This window comes from Eucalyptus grandis, chromosome 7 (genome assembly GCF_016545825.1).
Source record: "Eucalyptus grandis isolate ANBG69807.140 chromosome 7, ASM1654582v1, whole genome shotgun sequence".
In the NCBI taxonomy this organism is placed as follows: Eukaryota; Viridiplantae; Streptophyta; class Magnoliopsida; order Myrtales; family Myrtaceae; genus Eucalyptus; species Eucalyptus grandis.
Genome location: NC_052618.1, coordinates 46,156,835 through 46,178,903, shown reverse-complemented (window position 1 = coordinate 46,178,903; position 22,069 = coordinate 46,156,835). Strand labels below are relative to the sequence as shown.

Sequence of the window (22,069 nt, the reverse complement as noted above, 5' to 3'; positions counted from 1 at the left end):
AGGAAATTTTTTAAACTACGTTGTGGAATTAGTAAATACTTGGTATAGTGCACATCTAGCGACCAGGTTGATGCCTGATGCCCCACCATGATCAACGGTCTCGACGGGTTTAGTCCACATTGTCTAAAAGCCGTGCGGTGTCTTCCTATTATCTCACTGGATATTTCAGTTATGATTGGCCTAGATAATACCGGCCAATTGTTTTGTCCAAAGGCCAATCGCTACTACTGGCGAAGAATAACACGATTACAATATGCAGACGTTGAATGCATATTTTTCTTTTCCTTTTTATGCGGCGAATATATCAGCACCGAGGCTAAGCAGCATATTCTCTCGCCAAATATAACAAACTGCGAGATGTGCAGAGGCAACGATAACGTTGTGGGGCCTTCGTGGGAATATATTTTTCTTCTCGTACAGATGTTTCTCTTGACCCATGATTTTTCTTATTTTTCAGTAATTCAGACGATAATTGAGACTTTACCATTCCACTAAAGTCAATGCTACCTTAGAATCTCATGTTTTGTCTTTCTTTCCTTCATCTTTCGGTTTATATCATATGCGCAAATCGGTGCAAAGCCAGTAAGATAAAGCAAAGAATCTTTTGCTTCAGCATATTTCTGAATAAGCGATGACTTCTTCGGTTGTTACATTTGTTTGCTTTATTACACTTTTTTGGTTGAAAATCATGTTCTGGGAGGCTTCCTAAATACATTTTCGACCCTTTTTCGAGAATTACATATACATACTTTGCGCACCCTCTATGCCTATTAATGCAAATCATGAGAGCGAGTGTTAAGATTCGAATTCTTAAATAACGCAAAATCATCACGCAAAATCATCCAATGTATGCATTGGGGTTTTTTAGGTTAACTCGATGTTTTGATGATGTTATGAGTACATAACACAATTTGAGCAGTAAAGTATTGTGGCCTGAATGTAGAAATAGGGCAAGAGTACATGAGTAGATCTGTCAAATAAGTGGATCGGATCGGATTAAATTGGATATGATCCAATCCAAATTGATTCATATTCATATAATACAAATATAGTGATGCATATCTAACCCATACTTAACACATACTTGACCCAACATATGTTGTAAAAATACTTCCATATTTAACTAAGTCTAAGAAATTCATATTCAAAAAAAGGTGAGAGCACAGAGTGAACAAACATGAAATCGAATGAGAGTAAGAAAGAGTGAAAAGAAAATTATATATGTGGATCAAGTCTAAGTAAGTTGTTGACCCTTTTAACACTCATATTATTTTATATTTACTTAATATAACCAACCCATATAATAACTCAACCCATCAAATATGTGTTGAGAAATGAGTTTATGACCTATTTTGACAAATCTAGTGCTAAGACTTTAAGGAAATAATAGGGAAAATTGTCCAAAAAGTCATAAACCTATTGCACTTTTGCCAATTCAATCATAAACCTTTTAACTTTGCAAATTCAATCCTAAACCTTTTCATTTCTGATCGATTCAGTCCATCCAGCCAAAATTGGCCGGAAAATGCTGACGTGGACGCCGGTGGTGCCATGTTGGACCACCGGCGCTGACATTGACAATTTTTAATAATATTTTAATATTTTTTTTGAATTTTTAACATATTTTTTCTATTTTTTTCCTCTCTTTTTTTCTTTTCTTTCTTTTCTTTTTGGCTTTTTTCTTTACTTTTCCAAAGGGCCGGCCATCGGCCACAACTCGCCGGCTAGCCTTGCCCGCCACAGGCGAGGCCTGGCCGGCAAGGAGGAGCCCCGGCGAGGGGAGCTCTTGCCCAAGCGTGGCCCAACAAGAGTCGCTTGGGTGAGGCCAACCCTCACCTAGGCCAGGGGACGACCAAGCAATGGTGACGCCAGGCGAGGCCACCCTGGCCTGGGCGAGGGCCGGCCTTGCCAGATCTAGCGAGGGGAGCCCTTGCCGAGGCTCACCCTCGCCCAAGCGAGCATCAACCTCGCCCGAGACAATATCTAGCAAGGCCGACCCTCACCCCTGGCCAACAAGGCGTGGACGATCGGGAAGATGACAACAGTCCTTCCACCCTGCTAACACTGTCGATTCCCGGCAGCAAGTCGAGCGAGTCGGGGGCGAGGCGGGAGGACTCGAGCAAAAGAGATGGTGGGACGACGGGGGCGAGGCAGGAGGACCCGAGCAGAAGAGATGGAGGGACAAAGACAATGACAGCGGCGACGACAACGTGGTTCGGGCCTGAGTTCACGACGGCCGATGGCCGACCGTCACCTGTGGCCGATAGCCGGCCACCGGGAAAGGAAAGAAAAAAGCCTAAAAGAAAAGAAAAAAAAAGGAAAAAACAAAAACAAAAATATATTAAAATTCAAACAAATATTAAAATATTATTAAAAATTGTCCATATCAGCGCCGGCGGTCCAACGTGGCATCACCGGCATCCACATTAGCATTTTCCGGCCAAAATTGGCCGAATGGACTGAATCGGCCAGAAGTGAAAAAATTTATGACTGAATTGACAAAATTAAAAAGTTTAGCACTGAATTGGCAAAAGTACAATAGGTTTAGGACTTTTTGATAATTTTTCCAGAAATAATAATACCTCAAGAGACTAAAGTATGCATTAGATTCCATGATAAATAACTAATTCATATAAAAGTTCGATTGGTTAGAGAGTAGTGCTGGCCGCACATCATATAACACGACAATTTGTATTGATGGAGGTAGATTAGCATTTTTGGACTCTATTAGTATAACAGTCCTTGAAATACTATGAAAATAACAGTCTATTATGAGTCACGACTTCTTAAAAAAGTGGGTTCCACAACAATTTATAATTATTTATGATTTGGTTTTTTGTGATCTAGAATAGAGTGCAATTCTCTAGCATGGAACTTGCTAGCATGAATGAGTGAACAGAGTGTGAACATTGAGGTACAGCCAACTCAAGAAATTAACAATAGCAAGTCTACTTTCACAATTGCAAATATGATTCATAAGTACTAAGAAGGTCATAGCGCAAAAGTAGGATTGTAACATACATGTTTCTGTCGTTAAACCTGGTGTTATTAAAGGCAAAAGCAATCAATGATCAAGAACGAGAGACGAAATAGCACGAAAAGTTATGTGATTCGATCGAAACAGCCTAGTGGACGGGAGAGCGGCCGTAAAAACATCTACTTGAATCATTAGACTACAATAGGCAATCACTATCTTTTAAGGACGGCTTGATGTGGACAATAGAAGTTTGATTTCTTATTTTATTGATATTGCTAACAAAGAGCCCAAAAGTCAATCAATTACATATTTACTTAAATCGATCTTTTTAAGTTAGTAAGTTATTAGCCAACTAAGACATGTGTTCCTACTCTTTCTTCAGCTAGGTGTCATTCTGCACTAGTCTTATCCCAAGGTGAATCTCAACCTTGGCCCCATCAGGTTCGGCATATTTTAACATGGATAATATTTGCCCGTCACCCTCTATCAAAATCGCCTTGGCCCTGTCAAGCTCAACAAGAGGCCGATACATATTGGTGGTAACCACTAATCAACTATCATCTCTTATACCACTTGTTGGATTGATGTAGCATAAATCAATATTTTCACCTAAGGATGTCACCAGCAAGAAGTCCAAGTCTACGTTCATCAATGTAATTTAACTTACATTCACTTAAAAGTTTAAGTTAATGAGTTACGAATTAATTAGAATATATTAAGTGCTCCACTTGACATCACATTTCTAACATGTGACTTGTTTCACCTAACAACATCACACATGCACCTTAATAAGGACCATATTAGAGAAAACTTTATCTGACTAATATTATGATTTGTAAATTACCAAAAATGGGCATATCTCATTTTTTATATCTAATTAAGTTGGCACATGTGATATTTATATTTGCAATTTACTACTAAGAAGCCCAGATCTGTAATGAGGGAAACTCATACCACCACTTAATTAGAGTTTACAGCTGTAACTAAGTAAATAATTGGTTTGGAACACTACAAATTCAGCCTAGATTGCCATTCTGGAGAGATGTCCGATTGATTAGGATCTTTCTTCGTCATCGGCTCATCGTGACAACACTTCAGCAATTCAGGCCACGTAAAACACTGCATGCATGGGAATATATTCCCTTTCTTTTAAGTTCTAGATGGCAACCCAGTTTTCTTCACATGGCCTAAAATATAGGTTCTATAAACTGTTCATCAGGCTAAAGGAGATTGCAACTTGCGACAGAAAGGTCGCCGTCTCATGATCATGAGGCTAATATAGGAATAAATCGGACGTACGGGTCGAGATGAAATATATTGTTCGCCCCCCCTGAAGACTGCAAATAAACCCTTTTTTTTTATCTCCACTATTATTCTTGCAGAAAAGAAACCATATTTAAATTGCAAAAGATAAGAAGCGCCCCCAGAAAGGAAGTCCACTGCACGACCGATGAGTTTCTATAAAAGGGACCGATGAGCCAAGCCATTTTCTCACAAGCAGACCCCAAAGCCAGAGCTAAAAAGCACGCGAGCTCACACACACAAACTATTATCTCGAGGCTCCGGATACTTCGTCGTTCGTCAGGCAGCATGGACACGACGCTGGCAGGGCTCGTGCAGGACAAGCCAATAGTGATATTCAGCAGGAGCACGTGCTGCATGAGCCACACTGTGAAGTCGCTCATACTGAGCTATGGCGCGAACCCAACCGTGTACGAGCTCGACCAGATGCCTAACAGAAACCAGATCGAGCGTGCGCTGGTCCAGCTCGGCCGGCGCGAGGTCGTCCCCACAGTGTTCATCGGCCAGAAGTACATCGGCGGCACGAACGAGCTCATGAGCCACCAGGTGCGGGGGACTCTGGTCCCTCTTCTCCGAGAGGCCAGAGCTATTTGGGTATAGAGACTTAAGTTCTTGCATCTTTCTCCAGATTTGCCCTTACAATAACGATAACACGTCTAACATACACGAGTCAGATCGTGTTACGAATACGAAAAGGCGGACTTTTTGGTGCCCTTGTGCTCTAACCCTAATGGCTGCACGCTATGGAAGACGACAGCCTTCTTCTCTGGTCATTTTTCCCCTTGCTTTTTGAGGTCTTTTTATGTATGGGAAGTCCCCGTGTTGTTCTGAGTTAGGTTTCGGGGCGATGAGAAAGAACAGCAGTGGCAAACTTCCAATGTGTAAGCGCCCTATTTTCATGTCAATGAAGTAAAACTTCTAAGTGTTAAATTGCATTCTATCGCTCTGTATACACTCTTTTGGCATCAAATGATATGTGAGTCCCTCACGGAGAGAGAGGGAGAGAGGGAGAGAGAGAGAGAGGGAGGGAGGGAGGGAGGGAAGGAGGGAGGTGCATGGAGCTCATGTCTGATCTAGCTGGTTGGTGTGTATTAGAATGCGCATAAACTGCACACAAGCAGAACATATAGCAGGAATTGGTGGTGCGAAGCAAAGAGAAGGAGCATTTCTGATATATTCCAAAAGGATCATTGTTTGATGATTATTGCACTGCCTAATTAATAGAAATCCTATCATGGTAAAAAATATTAGAGAATTTGAAAGTCTCGATGGGTACAGAATTAACTAAACAATTTAAGTGTATTGAACTCACATGTACCGGTACAACCAAACATGGTCCTAATTAGATTTAACTCGCATAGATATAAATATATAGATGCAATATGTCGAGATTCGAGAGAATTATTCGTACGGAAAATTCCAAACAAAAAGCGAGTGTATCACGTAACAATCTTAAGTTTTAAGAGACATAAGACCCATCAAATCTAATGATTCTTATACATTGGGCTCCGATCCAAATTGATCCCCAATTCCACTAGCTTCTTAGCACGAAGGTATCGATGCAATATCGTCCTTTGAAGTTTTGGACTGTCAATGGCCCCCTTTCTGTTGTACTGTAAACTTAATCAAACGTGGGGAATGCAACTTCCTTGGCCAGAAGCAGACATGTAATGCGGGCGATTCGCTACCAAAGAAGAAATATTTCGAATCGTACTCTTGCAATCCGTGACGGAGTTTCGGCCAATCAAGCTTAATTTGGAAATTATGTGTGTTAAGTAGCAGTCTTATTGGAATCCGATTGGCTAAAAGAAGGGAGTTAGGTTAATTGACGATGGGGACGTGCGAAATGACACCTACCGAAAGCCAAACAAGAAAGAGGCAAAAAAGTTAGGGCCGTAGGTGTATGTTCTATCATCAATAGTCGAATAAGTGTTTCCCATTTAAGGAAAATCTCGCCCTTAAAGTAAAAAAAATTAATTCGTCTTCCAAAACGAAGGAAAAGCTTTTTCACTTATCCCTACTTCAATGTGCTGTCAAGATCAAACTAAAGAAAGAAAGAAAAATACCACCCAATTTCTCCTTTAGCAGATCTATTTAGCCTCCACTGTATTCGAGGTAATTATTCAAAAAGCCCTAGATCTATTATGTGGCAAACCTTTTGATTTGATCAATTTAATGATAAATTTTTTAACAATTTACAAATGTAGTTCTTTCAACAAATTTTGATTGGAGATTACTGATAAAAATGTCAACTACGTAACAAGAATTACACTAGCAAATCATAAAATAAAAAAAAGGCTTAGGACTAAATTAGGCAAGAAAAAATTAAGCAGAAAATTAGCTAAATTGAAAAGTTCAAAACTGATATGATTACTATACAATAGATTTATGACTTTTTTGGACAATTTTCGCCTGCCGTCACAATGCTGCTCTACTAGATCCATAGATAACTTTCACATGAGTAGTGTTCTCATTTCAAAACATGCAATTGCAATTATGGGATTGACAATAAGAAACGAACCATTCCGTTGGAATCTTTTTGTTACAAAATCCATCTTATTACATACTATCGAGGTATACAAGTAACATTTTTACAAGAAATATGTCTTCTTCTCAAAATCATTAGTGTCTAGAAGGAATCGCCAGCGTATCTGATGCATGATCACTCCAATTCTTATACTCACTTTATGTGCTTTAACTCCTAACGCAGAAAAATCATGGAAATGCATCATGTATTTGATTGACAACGACCAATGACCTAACCTCGTTTGGCCATCAATTTTTAGTCTTCTCAATATGCATTGCTCAGATGGCATTGAGCACCATACACTGCTGCCAGTTCGTGTATCAGATGTAGCTAATGGCATGCTTTCCATGGCAAAACTCATCTCCTTTTCCGGTTCACACAGATTAAACTCCAAATGGGAATCGATTTATACATGCGTAATTTGAACACGTGATGTAATGTGCTCTAACGTAGATGCGTACACTTGAAGTAAAAGCACTATGCGATGCTATATTAGACACCTTACTCTGCCCAACGAGAATAGAAGGAGGCGAAACAGAGAATTACATCTCCAGTCCAACGTTATCCCTATGCAAAGTTGTAGAGGACCTAGAGCAGAGAACAATCAAGAAGAGAGTCCACTTTTTTCAAAGCAGAACCAATAGACAGCACTTTCACCAATTTCTCAGAACAAAGAACATCGGCGACGGCAAACTACCCATCTGGGGTAATTGCTACCGTGTTCTTTTTCCCGTTATGAATCTGTGAAAGAAAGTGCGGCAAAGATAAGATCAAACCAGCAATGATGCAACTCGAAAAAGTACTGCTGGTTTTGCACTATAGAAACACTCTAAAGCTTGGTGAACCACATAAGAGTAAGACAAGAATATCAGGCACCCCCTCAAAGGTTAGCACAAAGTCATTTACTGGCTAATTTAAGGGCACGAGCAAGCACCATTTAATTTGCATTTTTTTTTTTATATGCTTTATTAACCAGCAAAAAATGCATGGTGAACGCGTCCTTTGGCAAACATAAAAGTCAGTTTAGCAATTAGGCTGAAAAAGAAGGAGCGAGCATGCCTTCCACTCATTACTTCTGTGATTCCTACCATCAACAATTGCTACCAATCAAATTGGCGCTGAAGATGTTGTGGGAAGTAGAGCGTCACGTGCATACTCTGAACAAAGCATCAAAAATAACTTACACATGGTGACAAGTCAGAGCTATCAGTCTTCCCTCATGATTTGATATAATCTCTCAAGAACGGGTTTCTTTTCTCTAGTTCAGCACTTCTTCTCCAAGCTTCTACTGCTTGGCGGACTGTGGCATTGGCCTCATTTATCTCCTCAGTGGAGAACTTGTGCTCTATGATTCCCAAAGGTCCAGGCTGCAACACCCTCACTACTGTTTCCGCTTCTTGCTCCAACTGCCTGTGGACAGCAGAAATGGTGTACAAATCAAATGGCCAAGAACACAAATAGAAAGAGAGAAAACAAAAAGGTCGAGATCATCCATAGATATAGAAGGAATATTAACAAACTGGATACTGCAAAGGGAAAAGGGATCAGCCGACCGCACATTACATAGTGGTGTCACTTTAACCTCTATAACCAACAAGCCTACTTGTGCAAAAAGAAGGCTTCTTTTCAGGAGATAGTACTAACTCACCACAATGAGTACCGTTAAAGTCCTCCATGAACCGGACAGGGACACAAGAATTCCATTATTACGTCCATAACTTCATTTGAAAAGACAGAACCAAGGGGCAGGGATATAGCAATCAACTATCACTCTTGAAGGCAAATAGCCATTTTGTAAAAGGCTCGAGCATGACGTGACCACATTCACAACCTATAATATCCAAAAACTCTGCTAGACGTGGCACATCAATATCAGGAAGAAAAGCTAGATACAGAAAGGATCAACCACTCTCTCTCTTGATGATTTCCTGATCAGATCATTGTCCATACCACAGGAGATCAATTTCTATCCCAGAAATTAAACCCCCCCCAACCCCCAATGTTATGAGCTCCATTCTTAGACCAAAACGACACAATGCAGCAAGCGAAAGCTGCCGAGCTTCATGCGGATATTGATCGGTGCATAAGTTCATCACACCCCACGCAACCACCTTCAAGTCTCTCCAACCATTATTCCAACAATTAAACATCCAATTCGACCCACTGAAGAATTACACAGACATAAGCTTCCTGCCATTGGAAACTCATGCCCCCACAATCCACCATGTCTCCTGAGAATCACCGATTCATCTTCCTCCCTTTTCTTTCACATATCTTCTCTTTTTCAGGAAAACCCATTTGGTTCAACTGGGGCTCTTCTCAACGTGATTGGAACAAACACCAAGCAAAACTCTCAAGAAACCACGAAAAAAAGAAGAGAGAACCAGTCAAGCCGAGCATGCCCAATAGAGCAGATGCAGAACTAGCAAGAAAATCAGAAACCATCATGACCGGAATCAACTGAACACCCAGAAATTCGACGATCATCTAACCCCCAGAGCTCTCGCTCGTTCAGCCCCTTACTTGAAGAAACGGGAGAAGGGAAAGGAGCTGGGCAGGCGCGAGAACGACGACATCGCGCGGCGGCGGTGCCTCTCTCTCTCTCTCTCCGATGCTTCGATCGCCGCAGGAAGCTGCACCGCGGTGGTGCGTTCGTGCGGCAGAACAAGATCCGAAGGAGAGGAAGAAGCGAACGGGCCGACGTCGTTCTTGGATCTTCCCTTCAAGCTCAATGCTCTCAAGAGAGCCCACAAGAGAAGTAAAATATGCTATTGGGCAAAGCCCAAATCATAATGAGATAATTACCCAAAATGATCCCAAACTTTAAGTTTATTCAATATAATCCTTAAACTTTAGCTTAATACTTTTAGTACATGTTCAACTTAGTCCTTAAAGTATATAAAAATATTCAATATAGTTCCTAAACTTAAATTAATAAAAGAATAATATTGAGAATTTTCATATGATTCAATTATTCAGTACAGAAATTTCAGATGCCTCGTTAGGGATTATTCGTGTCGTTTCCGTATAAATAAAAAATAAAAAATTATAGGCGCTGCCACCGAAAAAGTAAAAAAGAGACGAGAGTCGACTCCGCTGGGGATCGAACCCAGAATCTCTGGTTCCGTAGACCAGCGCCTTATCCATTGGGCCACGGAGTCTTTTTTGTTGACATGCCTCGTCAAAAATTATATTATTATATTTCATCCGACAGTTCGGTCGGCATTTCAGACGAAAGTTATGAACAATTGAGCACGGAAGAAGACGAGGACGAGATACAAATCATGCAGTAAAAAGCTATACACTCGAAGAAGGTAAACTGAACCCAAATAAGGGACGAGGCCATGCTCGAACCGTCGAACGTATGTGGTTCAAGAAAACGAGTAGTTCCTCCGCTTGTGGTTCTGGAACAAGAATCCGGTCTCCGAGTTCGCCTTGCTCCCGTGCGGCGGCTGCAGCCCGGCGGAGCTCATCCGGAACAAGCCGTTGAGCTTGCTCAGCTTCCTGGTGAACGACCTCAGCAGCCGGCTCGCCGGGTGCGGCCTCCCGAGCTCCTGCTTCATCGAGACGTGGTCCTTCTCCAGGTCCGTCAGCCGCATCCTCATCCTGGCCACCTCCAGCTTCAGCTCCCGGTTCTCCCGCCTCACCGACGCGTAGTTGTCCCGCGGCGATATGGCCCCGCTCCCGCCGGCACCGCTCCCCGAGCGGTGCGGGAACGGGCCGGCCCCGCTGCCACCGCCGCCGCCGCCGCCAATGCTGGCCGACCCGAAGAAGAACTGCGCGCTGCCGACGTGGTGCGACCCGCCGCCTCCGCTCATCGCGCTCTTCAGCCTGATCTGCTCGTAGTACAGGACCTGGACCGCCAGCTGCACGGGCAACCTCTCGTTCTGCGCCGCGTGGCTGCAGGCTTCCTGCGACAGTTTCTGGCAGTTGACGGTCTTGCACAGCCGGTAGCGCTCCGAGTCCTTGATGTTCGGATGAGCCTGCGTAGGGGAGCGAGCAAGTCGACTATGAATCCGCAAAATGTGAATATTTCGGCCTACAGTTTGAATGGAATTACTTGCATTACAAAAGGTTTCGGTACAGGGATAGGAAGGATAAGGATCCTGACCTTGAGGAAGATGTCGACAGCTCTGTAGAGTCCGTCGTTATCTACCCGGCCATGGTCAGGAAGAAGTTCGGCGAGCGCTATGAACTTGGACGGCAACAAGTTGGGATCGAGGGCGACCTCCGCAAGATAGTTGTCTAACAGCTTCGAGACCTTGAGAAGCGAGCTGTGCTTCGGGGATCCGGGGCTCTCGAAGTCGCAAACCATCTCGTTCTCATTCCTCAGCTGGTTGTCCTCGTCGTCGTCGTCCTCATCCAGGTTCAAGAAAGTGGAGAATATCCTCAGGATCGAGTCCGTGTCGTAAATTAGGCTTTGCCCGTTCCCCTGTGAATTCGCGGGAATGAGCATGTCCTCGAGAATGGCCTGGTCCAACTGCAAGCCGATCCGCCTCTCCAGATCAGATCTGCAAGAAGTGGATGTGGATGCTCCGATGGCGATCTTCAGCAAGCTCGACAGAAATGCCATCGGGACGGGGCTCTTCCTCGACTGTGTCGGGAGCAAGCTGACTATTGTTTCCACGATCACCCTTTGCCTCTTCTGTGATTCCACGTCCGAATAACTCGCTTTCGCAGAATGCGGATCTCTGAGGATGAGGCCCTGAAGAGAATTATGGGCATAGTTCACCAAAATCTTGCTGACCATGTCCTGCTTTAGCCCCTTCGACTTGACAGCCGTTAGAACTCGCTGGAAGAAATCGAGACTTAGCACCGCAAGCAATTTGCCCCACCAATCGACCGGCGTCTCCGGTTCCACTTCCTCGATGGGCTTCGCTGAAAAATTGCGGTCAAGCTTGGATAAGCCTGACGTGAGCTGCTCTTTGCAAGCGTTGTTTGCTATGGCATTGATCAGCCTAGTGACCAGGTTGATCTCTTCGGAGATGGGCAACAGCTTTTGGCATTGTTGAAGCACGGTAATTGAGCTAGATATGTTCGGTAGCACCATGTCCTTGATGTAAGCTTCAGTGCGGTATGCCAGGTTTTTCTCAGCCAATTCCTCTGTCATCTCCAGGTAATGAGCTACGCAGCGAAGCGTCGCCACATTGGACAGCGAAATGTCGATGTTTATGCCATAACAGAACTTGGCAGCTATCTCGAATGCCTGTGGACCGCCAGGGACATCCCGGAGACTGATCCGTGAGGCTTTCGATTCTTTTGTGTCCACCAACAGTTTCAGAATCCGACCACTCCGTGAAACAAGAGGAAACTGCAAGGAACGCACTGGGTGCATCAAGCCTTAAGTCAAAAAGCCTTAAGTTATTCTCCAATTCAATCCACCGTACCTTGTGAAATGCAAAGGTTGTCGCTCCTACTTCGATGGTGAGATCACTGGAGACATCAGATATCGGCCTGCAAGAATCATTAAATTAGATCGAATTCAAAACCTTAAGCTTCACCAGCAAAAGCTCAATTTATTTTGAGAGGAAATCGCCAGCAAATGAAGGACCATGCACCAACTTTGGCTTCTGTAGGCATGCATTACCATGTCTGAGGCCAGGACGCTGTGATTGTACGACAATTCTGTCCGTGCTTAACATTCTTAAGTTGGTATAGCATGGTCCCATCATGATGTTTGTTCAAATTTATGTTCCTGGAAAGATCGACAGTGCGAACATATTGATCCAAGAAAAGAACCGGGGTTTTTTCATTGTTTTTCATCAATTCCTCTGATGCGCTAGAAGCTATTGAATCCGAGTTTAAGACCTTGGTGAGGCAGAGAGCTATCTTCCAATTTCAGATACTGTTAAGGAGGGAATGGCGGTGGCTCGATCTCCCGTGTCACACCAGGAAAAGGGTAGCCTCTATTGGGCCGAGGCACTTTCTACTTTATAAGAGCATTAGATTTGTGAAGCTAGCATAAGAAATTCTTTGCGATTAATGGAAGCGAAAAATGCCGAGAAGACTATCGTATTTCTTGTAAGAAGAGCGTTCAGAAGAAGGCGATGTTCACGTCAGGAATGCAGTACAAGCTCTACTCATTTGCCAAATGGATAGACAGTGCATGGTTTGATTCCTTCTTTTCTGGGTAATACTGAACTGATAAAAGAGAACGCACTCTGCAGCTGACAGCAAGACTCAAAAAACTTGCTATGCAACAAACAGAGTCACTAGTAAACAACAGCAAAGAAGTGAAAAAAGGAGGTAGTCACCATTCGACGGTGTGTCGGACGCTTGAACTCGGCCGAAGCAACCGCCTCCCCGAAACGCTCGGCTTCAACTCGGCGACTCCGACCGTTATCACGCCCATCTCTCCTGCCTTCGAACCCACCGAGCCCGCCCTCTACTCCGAAGCTTCTCTTTCTCGCATTGCAATTCTGGATCTTGAAGCCTTCTCGGCGCCGAGTGTGTTTGCAGTGAAGGGCGCTTGGCGATGATGAGTGATGACTTTGATGATGGCGGTGAGACTTTTTACTCGAGTGTCCATGATGGCTGCTGCTCTAAAAAGTCAAGGGAGGCATGCAGGTGTGAGCGCACTTTATTTGGAGGGAAAGGCGGGTGACAGATTGGCCTTGTGTTCCATTCCTTTTTAGCCTTTGAGAGATCGCCGAGATTGTGCGTGTGCGATTGCTGCATTGCTTTTGGGGGGATTGTAATCATTGCCAGTGAATGATATGCACTAAAAATTGGACTAAACAAAAGGCAGAAATTTTTTGAGGGACCGTAAAGCTCATTTCCGGAGTGAGTTGGATTTGCCTGTTGCAATCATGACCAACACTTCATCATTAACTTTCTCATTTTCTCACATTGAAAAGAATGGCGCACCGCAACAGATTGATATTTGCCCCTGTCAGGGTCCATTCTCTCTTCTTTTTTCTGGGTTTGGTACTTCATTTTCTGCAGAATGGATGTCAGTTCACTTCACTTCACTTCAATTCTAATGCTGTTGCATTGAAATGACTGATAGTCATTTCACTCTGTTTTGTTTTATTTAGGCCAAACACTTCCTACGAATTTCTGGGCATCAACTGCTTGTCCAATCATGTTCGGGAAAGATCTTATAATACATGCATATATCATTCGCCGACCAGGTCAAAAGTTTAATCAAATTATGAGATAGAAGGCTGCTTTTAACTTTCTTGCCAACAGCATGAAAAAAAAAATTCGCTAGCAGGTTTTGGGCGTATCCAGTTTTAATCAAATCGGTTTAACACGCATCCAATCTTTCTGATGAATAAACGAAGATTGATAATACAGCAGAAAGAAACCATGGGAGTGAAACGAGATGTGAAAGCATATAGCTTTAGGAGATTAATGTAACTTAGGACTATCCTAAGATAATAATGAGCTACTTGCTTAAGAACCAAATTCACAAAATAAGCCTACCGTTCTTGATATTCCGATAGTTCATTGAAGGAATATCAGAATATATACACACAGGAGTACCGAAAACTCCAGAAACCAAAGCAAACGTAGTATACCTTACCTGATATGGCTGCAACTTCCAGTGAATCGATGAGTCGACATTTCATATCAGAGAGTATGGAAGCTTATTCAAATATAATTCATAACCCTATAGGGAATCATTAAGTCCTAAATGCTATAATCAAGCTCATTGGCTAGACCCTCATTGAACAATTGATGATCCCAAATCATAATCGATGCAATTAATTTACTGACATCTAGACCTTATGTAATCGTGGTTTAACCACATAAAGATGCTAATGAGATTGAATACTTTTGATTCATCAGCTCGATCGACGAACATCGTTGCCTGGCTTGGTGCTTCTGCTACTACTCAAGGAGGCAGAACTATGACTTGAAAATTGTACATCAGATAGTTGAACTGACCCAGTCTGAGAAAACATTAGTCCAACGGAACTAGTAGAAGTCTCGTTAGATGGTATCCTGGTCGAGTAAGAATCTTTCATAGATCCTGAAACCAGTTCAGGCCTCAACTCTGAAGAAGATGATGGTGCCAGAGTTCCGATCAAAGATCCAACAGGGTAAGGGGCAACTGGCATGTCAGTGAGAGATGATGCCGACGGGCTGTACCTCATTGCCCCCATCGGATGATCAAATTTGCAAGTTGACCCATATTTGCAATGCCCATTTTGCACGTAAAAGGCACATGGTAGGACTCCCTGCACAAAATAAAACAAATGAATGTTCAACATTATCAATACTATCATTATACAATAAGAAGAATACAATTGCTGTTCATAAGTTCAAAGTGGAAAAGTTCATTGCTGTTAAACTTTTTCATCACCTTCTGGGGAAAAAAACATAAGGAGAAACATGCAGTTATAAAGCATTAACATCTAACTTATGTCCTCCTATAACCACCAAAAAATGCCTAACTATGACAAGGACCAATATAATTACTACAATGGGAAACAGAGCCCTTACTAAGATGGGAGATGAACACAAAATTAGCATATTACAGTGCGTCAGAAATGAGAAAAAAAAAAAGGAAGAGGGACAAAATGCCCACTCGTATTCAGAATAGATGCAGCAAAGATGCAGGGGGTGAAAAAGAAAAAGCGAACTAGGAAAATCCAATGTCTAGTGCCTGATAAGTTTATGCACAGTGTATAATCCCTTCCCCACCTATTTATCCTCTCTCTCTCTCTCTCTCTCTCTTGAGCGCACGCGCTTAACCACTGTTCATGGGCTGGTCTAGAGGTGCAAGCATAAATTTGTGCATGCACAAGCTCAAGAGCCTGACCAATGCACAACACAGGTACTTCAGGAAAACCACCATTGTACCAAGGAGCAGGTCATGAACCACAAGGGATGCTTCTGCCAAGTGCATGACCAAAAAGCACATCTCTCTTATTTCTCAGCGAAGAATTTCGTAACATCAATTAAAACCTTGTTCTTACACAAATTTGAAATAAGAGTGATTTTAACTCATATTACACGAGAAAGCTCACTTGCCAGAAATTTGACATCACTAGCTAAAACCAATAGAGCAACTCTTAACAAATGGTCTTCTATGACCAAAAAAACAAAAACAAACTACTTCAATTTTTTAAATTTGAATTAGTCACTCAGTCTAGCAGCAGCTAGCCAGGATCCTCTTCTCATGAAGGTAAGCCATGGCAAAAATCTATTGAAGATTGAGAAAATTAACCAGATCTTATGATAACTTCTCACAGACATAAGAGAGTTAGCACCCCTTATTAGAAATGCCGGAAATGCCAAACAGTTCCCTTTTGAACAACGCCATCAAAACTTGCTAACTAGTTCTTTTCTTTTCTGTAGGAAACTTCACCAAAACACGTTGAAGTCCGCAACAACCAGCAAGTCAAAAATTTACAAGATAAGGTGATAACTGATCAAAGAACTTTACAAGCTCAGTCAACCAAAGGTCATTAGGATTACTAGAGCTGCATCCATCATGGGAACCGGGATTGCAAAGACTAAAATAGCATACCAGATAATTGTCAATAGGGACAAATATTACGCAACACATCATTTGCTAGATCAACATTCCTGCTACAAAGAAAACTAATTACAGATGGACAACTGAATTTTCATTTAAAGTATAACAAATGGAACAGGTTTGAACTTTTGATATCATATCAGCACAATTAAAAGCAAACATTACAGGAGATGTCCTCCTAAAGATATGGCTTCATTCCAGCACTGAATAATTTTAAAAAAATTCTACCTAAAAGGACAAAAATTCTGGATCTACATTATTAGAAAGCATAGTAAAACAATCACATGGTAAAAGCAACAAAGAGAAACCGCATACCGGTCTTAAAGGAAGGCCAAGTGGATTGAGAAGGAAGCTTGTCCCTTGCACCATACGATCCCTAGGATGATGGTACCTACAAGATGATCCAAATTTACAATCCCCCGTTCTCATGTAATACTGACAGTCAGGCTCACCAGCTCTCTGTGGAAATATTTGTTCTTTCTGACTGCTGCCCCATGGTCCAGCAGAGGAAGGAATGGAGGGATATGATCCAGCAATAGCTGGGGTAGATGACGTCAGTTGTGCTACATCATAAAGCGAAGTTGCTCCCATTGCAGGCCGGGCACCAGGAGATAAAGCTGGACTTACAGGCGCCTGTAGAAGAGGGACTAACCACATCACACAAAAGGTTCCATAAAAAAATCCATCAAATTTGATTAAAACTTTAACCTTACCGAGTAAGGGCTCCAACCAGGCACAGGAACAACTCCAGGGGAGATCAACACATGACCATAAGCCCCTGGAACATATGAACCAGGCACAAGAGGAGGTCTAGCCACTCTTAAACTGGTGGATGCTCCCCTGTATTGATCAGGAGTAGGAACCGAAGGAGATTGCACCGGTGAATAAAATTGAGGTGCAGATGCTGGTATTGATGCACCAGCAGGTTGAGGATGATGGAATTTACAAGTTGTACCAAATTTGCACTGCCCCGTCTTCAAATAGTAGGAGCATTCTTGCTCACCCTGATAAGAAAGAAGTCAGAATTAGAGAGAACCAGAAACCAGATCAAGTAACTTCAAAATAACTAACTAAGATAGGGAAGAAGAATGTCCCACCAGTCTTAATGGGTAGCCATAGATATTAAGTGGGACTCTATTCAACGAACCACCGCCATTTTTGGGATGGTCAAACTTGCAGGAAGCACCAAATTTACAGGTCCCGGTCTTCAAATAAAACTGCAGAGACAGTGACCAAAACAGAAACATTGCTTACTCCTCATGTGTTTGAGTGGGTATCTATCGTGGGCATTTTCATGCCTATGGAGGGGCACTTAACAATACAGTTATCTAGGTAGTGACTACAGAGTCCTCACATTAACAACGTTCAAAATGCAGAGCTTATTACATGCTTAGCAACTTACATAATTAGTAACTGAATACCTGACATGCAGGTTCCCCTGGTCGCTCTGGATAATCCCCTGTAGCTCTCACAGCTGCCACCACCTGAATACCATGTTGAGCAGGAGTAAGGACTATTAAGAAATGCTATAGAGAGGAACAATTAACTAGAATTCCCTGTCGTAAGATCACAGTGATATATTATCAAATCAAAATGCGGTCAATAGAAACCAAACAAGAGGCAGAGAAGTTTGTCTTTATGGATGCGAATGAGAAGTCTGCAGTTGTATCTATGAAATATAGTCGGTCTTGCTAAAATAAGGAACAATTTCATGGACTTGTCATCAATTGGGATCATAAACCCAACCGTGTTTGCTCAATTCTGATATGTAGAAGGAGGAGGAGGAGGAGAAAGGATTAAAGTGTGGTAAAATGTTACATGACGCATATACATGCTTCTCAATCTGGTCTCGACAATGTCTAGGAAGCCTAGCTTCCAATCTGAAGTTCTTTGCTTTGTTAAGGTTAAAGACTATCCGGTGAGAAAATTAGGAAAGTTCATCACGATGACCGGAGTAAGTATCTGAATTGTCATGGGGTGATAATCATAAAATCCATACTTTTCACAGGTTCAAATTTGAGAATGACTTAGGTTACCAACTCTCACTAATTGTTTGGTCTCAAAAGTGCTACCTGACAAAGAAATTTATGAATTTGATTTTTTATTTTAAATCATCATTTACGAGTTCATGGAACTATTGAAACAAAAAAACGATGTTGAACCCAATCTAACTGAAAATCAAGCATTGACTACCTTTTAAGTCTTGGAAATGGCACTGTGTTTCAAAGTGGAAGTGGTTTACTGAATTAGGTGCTCCAGAAAAACAAATTGTCAATGGGATTCTAATTATGATATCATCAGCTTGATGAAACTGGCCATCGAGATCTGATACTCTGTCACCTACAAGTTGAAAATCTCACCTGGGACCGTTAGGTTTAGATATCTTCTTAACACTGTCCTAATCAAGCAACCAGCAGCTGGAAGGTGCGTCAGAACACATACTATATGGGGTAATAGTTGGCCTTGTCATGAGGCTACAAGCATTACCATAGATAGACAGCATTGAGCTTCAGCAAAAGGGCCTCTATCCAACTATTAATTGGACTGCAAGCAAGGATGACCGAACTCAATGCTTCTAATTCATTGCTAAAGTTCATTGGAATAACAAATTATCAAAAGTTCACGTAACCTTATTTGTGGCAGAATGTATCTAATGCATCATCCTGCTTGATCTCTAAAGTCAAACTGTTTAATTCAGAGTGATGTCTACTTGCTCATGGTGTTTCAAGCTCAGCAAAATGTGGTGGAGACCAGGATATTAGCATAAGAGTTGTGGGAGGAGCATGGTGTAGTGATCCATGAATCAAGTTTGAACAACTTTTGGAAAAGAGGATCTAATAGGATTCACAGTTTGCAATTCATTAGCAACTGAGTTGTCAGTTGATTCTTGTAATTGTGGACATTTTGTTGCCAAATTATCGTCCCGTTCCAGGTTCAGCCTAGATCAGGGCGTCATGTATTAAAGGACGGAAAATGACAAATCCGCACTCAACTGAATATGGCAATATTCTATAAGCCCATCTAGGCGCAAATAGTAATAAATTCATTATCCCCAGATCTATCATTTCCGTAAATAACTAAATGAGCAACCAGTTAAAGAAAGAACTGAATTCATACTGGGTCTCATTCTGGGTCTTTCACTACCATCAGTCATCAAAGATCATCAAAAATGAGAAAAAGATCACAAATTGCAAATGAATTTAATAACTACACCCACTAACACTAGCAGGCGAAAACTAACTAGTGCCAGTATTAAATATCTTTTCCCAATATGATGATCAATCGAAGCCAAAGTCACCCGCACTACAAAACTCGGGCGTTCTAAGTATGATCAAGCAGGATTGGATTATAAATCCCATGGAAAGAGCCGAATTTCGCATTCCATCAAAATAAACAACTTGAAAATGCATACACTCAAGCCAGTGATCAAGGAGTTACCGCAGCGCGATCGCGCGGGTGATTGTACCGGCACCTGCTACCGAACCCACAAAACCCCGTTCGCATATAATACGCGCAGTCGGGCATGCCGGACCGCTCTGGGTAGGACTCGCTCCCACCTCCTCCTCCGCTTCCGCCGCCGCCGCCGAGACCCAGATGCCACATTGATTCTACCCAATTCCACCCCCACACCCCCAAAAAGAAGAAGGAGAACAACAATCAGACAGGGTAAGACGAAGAAGAAGAAGAAGAAGAGGAGGAGGAGGAACGCGAAAACCCTAATCGAACCAGCCGCATTCCGAAGCGAAACCCGAAAAGAATTCCCACCCCCACGAAGCACGCGCGAGAATCGAAAGCGGCGAAACGAACCCGGAATTGATGAGGAAAATTTAGGACCTTACCTTCGAGGCCGGTCTCGCCGCCGCCCACCGGGCCCCACTCGGACGGATGTTGACCCGATTGGGACCCATTCCTGCCCGGATTGCGACCGTACAGCTCCATCGAAGTAGCCTCAAGAGCAAATGGGAAGCTCTCCCGCTTTGCCCCTCCTTCCCCCTCCCCCCCCTCTCCCTTCTCCTTCGTGCGCCTCCCCTCGCTTATTCACACTCTCGTTCGCGCTGATTCTGTACAAAAAAAGTGACGATTTTGACTTTTACAAAACGGAAGGCCGCGGATGGGCGCTCCTTTCTCTCTCTTGCTTATCCCCCTCCCACTAGGGTTTTTTTATACTGTTCCCCGAAATGATCTGAGACAGAGGAGAGGGAAGGAAGAGAGAGAGGGGGATGATACAGTAGTGAGAGAAAGGGGAGCTTGGAGCTTTCTCTCTCTATAGAAGGGGGGGAGGGGGAAGAAAAAAAGGCCACCCCTCCCTCTTTTGTCTCTCTAACAGAGATCTCCCTCCTCTCTCTCTCTAAAAGGGGCGTTCGCACTGTACGGTCGTGTGGTGTGTGTCGGCATCGCCTTTACACGGAAGCCGCTTCCACGGTGTCGTATCGAGGGGCTATTCGTCCCCCCAAACCCCCAAAAAAAAAGGGGACAAATCTGGCTGTTTCCACATCGGAATTACTTCCAGTTACATGACAAAAATTTACCCTTCCCCACGAATCAACGTCCGCCGGTGCCGGAGACCGACCAGCCAACTCCTCTTCTCTGCCGGAGGCGAACGGGCGGCCGCGGGAGGTGGCGGCCGATAGGCTATGCGGCGACGGTTGGCAGTGACGGTCGGTGGCCGGCGGTCACACAGCGGTAGCGATGGGTGGCGACGGGCGACGGCGACCGACAGTCGATGGTCAATGATCCATGAGCAAAAATAAATAAAAAATAAGTACAAAAGAAAAACTTATTCGTATCAAATGCATTTCTATTCATTTTTCTATTTCAAAAGTAGAAATTTTATGCAATTATCTAACACTTTGTTTTACTCATAAATTATTCCCTGTAATAAAAATATAAAAGATTTATTTCTAAAAGAAAAAACCTCTTCCCCAGTCAAAAAACGTTGTCATGCACCGCCCTAGAGTAAAATTGGGAATCTAAGTCCAATTCGAGGTTCTAGTTTGTGTAGTGCAGGTTTTGGATTTTAAAAATTGAGGAAGCTAAAACAAATTTTTGTGTTTTTCTTATTTTGCCTTAGCGCAATCCTGCCATATTTTAATAATATGTAATGATGTGCTTATAATTGAAACCACTAAATTGAGCTTCTATTTGTGATAATATCCATGACTAAGTGTTTAATACACAGTGCAAACTCTCCGCGGAATATTCCAAATTAGAGTTCATCAAATAGACAGCTTGTACGAAGATTCCATAAAGTTCAAAATAAGTGAAATCAACCGTACTATGAGACGTCACTCATGGCCAACAATGGGAGAGCTAAAGTATGTTCCTTTGACATAAAGATTTGTTCTCGTGTCTGAGCATTGCAATAAAACCAAGCTTGCTCTCAAATTTGAAAAAGAACTTTTCATCGTCACTGTCAATTTTACCCTCTAGACAATTTTCATCTTCAGAAGCAGGGCTAAAAGTAGCCATTGGAATTGTCTAAATCACAACAGTTATAATTTGAACCACACTAGGAGCAGAGAATTCTACAATTTTTTCCTTCCCCTTTCTAGATCGCACAGGCCTAGTATCCTCTATTGGCGAAGTCTTATGAGGTTTAGCATTGCAGTCTCAACTTCAACTTTAGAGGCAAGCCCATAACGTTTATTAAAATTTTCTATATTTCTTTGGAAATATTGCTGCATCTTAAAAATGCCACCATTTCCTTTATCATACTTGGATCTATCACTCTAGAACTTCCAAGAAGAGACGTAAGACTGCCTTGAATTTTGGG

At 42.6% G+C, this 22,069-nt stretch overlaps 4 protein-coding genes and 1 non-coding gene across 6 annotated transcripts; 1 reads left to right on the top strand and 4 right to left on the bottom strand.

Moving 5' to 3' along the window:
• The first annotated feature begins 4,438 nt into the window (after positions 1–4,438).
• Positions 4,439–5,223, top strand: LOC104456821 (monothiol glutaredoxin-S1). Its single transcript, XM_010071679.3, has one exon. It carries the CDS (start codon positions 4,451–4,453, stop codon positions 4,877–4,879), a length of 429 nt encoding a protein of 142 aa, XP_010069981.2. The 5' UTR covers positions 4,439–4,450; the 3' UTR covers positions 4,880–5,223.
• A 2,519-nt stretch (positions 5,224–7,742) lies between these two features.
• LOC104456820 lies at positions 7,743–9,547 on the bottom strand. The gene is made up of 2 exons (XM_039316339.1): positions 9,330–9,547; positions 7,743–8,216 (listed from the first exon to the last, which is right to left on the bottom strand). The coding sequence occupies exons 1-2, from the start codon at positions 9,380–9,382 to the stop codon at positions 8,024–8,026; spliced, it is 246 nt and encodes an 81-aa protein (XP_039172273.1). The 5' UTR covers positions 9,383–9,547; the 3' UTR covers positions 7,743–8,023.
• Positions 9,548–9,894: 347 nt separating this feature from the next.
• Positions 9,895–9,967, bottom strand: TRNAR-ACG. Its single transcript has one exon. It is a non-coding gene; the product is annotated as a tRNA-Arg (tRNA).
• Positions 9,968–9,972: 5 nt separating this feature from the next.
• On the bottom strand, positions 9,973–13,379 carry LOC104456819 (BTB/POZ domain-containing protein At1g03010). The gene is made up of 4 exons (XM_010071677.3): positions 13,061–13,379; positions 12,194–12,260; positions 10,918–12,117; positions 9,973–10,789 (listed from the first exon to the last, which is right to left on the bottom strand). Exons 1-4 carry the CDS (start codon positions 13,156–13,158, stop codon positions 10,178–10,180), a joined length of 1,977 nt encoding a protein of 658 aa, XP_010069979.2. The 5' UTR covers positions 13,159–13,379; the 3' UTR covers positions 9,973–10,177.
• A 780-nt stretch (positions 13,380–14,159) lies between these two features.
• On the bottom strand, positions 14,160–20,625 carry LOC104456818 (zinc finger CCCH domain-containing protein 32). 2 transcript variants are annotated; one of them, XM_010071676.2, is made up of 7 exons: positions 20,136–20,625; positions 19,735–19,904; positions 17,718–17,780; positions 17,394–17,513; positions 17,010–17,300; positions 16,612–16,929; positions 14,160–14,992 (listed from the first exon to the last, which is right to left on the bottom strand). In XM_010071676.2, the coding sequence occupies exons 1-7, from the start codon at positions 20,233–20,235 to the stop codon at positions 14,597–14,599; spliced, it is 1,458 nt and encodes a 485-aa protein (XP_010069978.2). In that variant the 5' UTR covers positions 20,236–20,625; the 3' UTR covers positions 14,160–14,596. The 2 variants fall into 2 exon arrangements, with proteins under 2 accessions (XP_010069978.2, XP_039173140.1); XM_039317206.1 differs by lacking the exon at positions 20,136–20,625 and adding an exon at positions 20,023–20,039 and having other exon boundaries at positions 14,571–14,992.
• Positions 20,626–22,069: the final 1,444 nt, after the last annotated feature.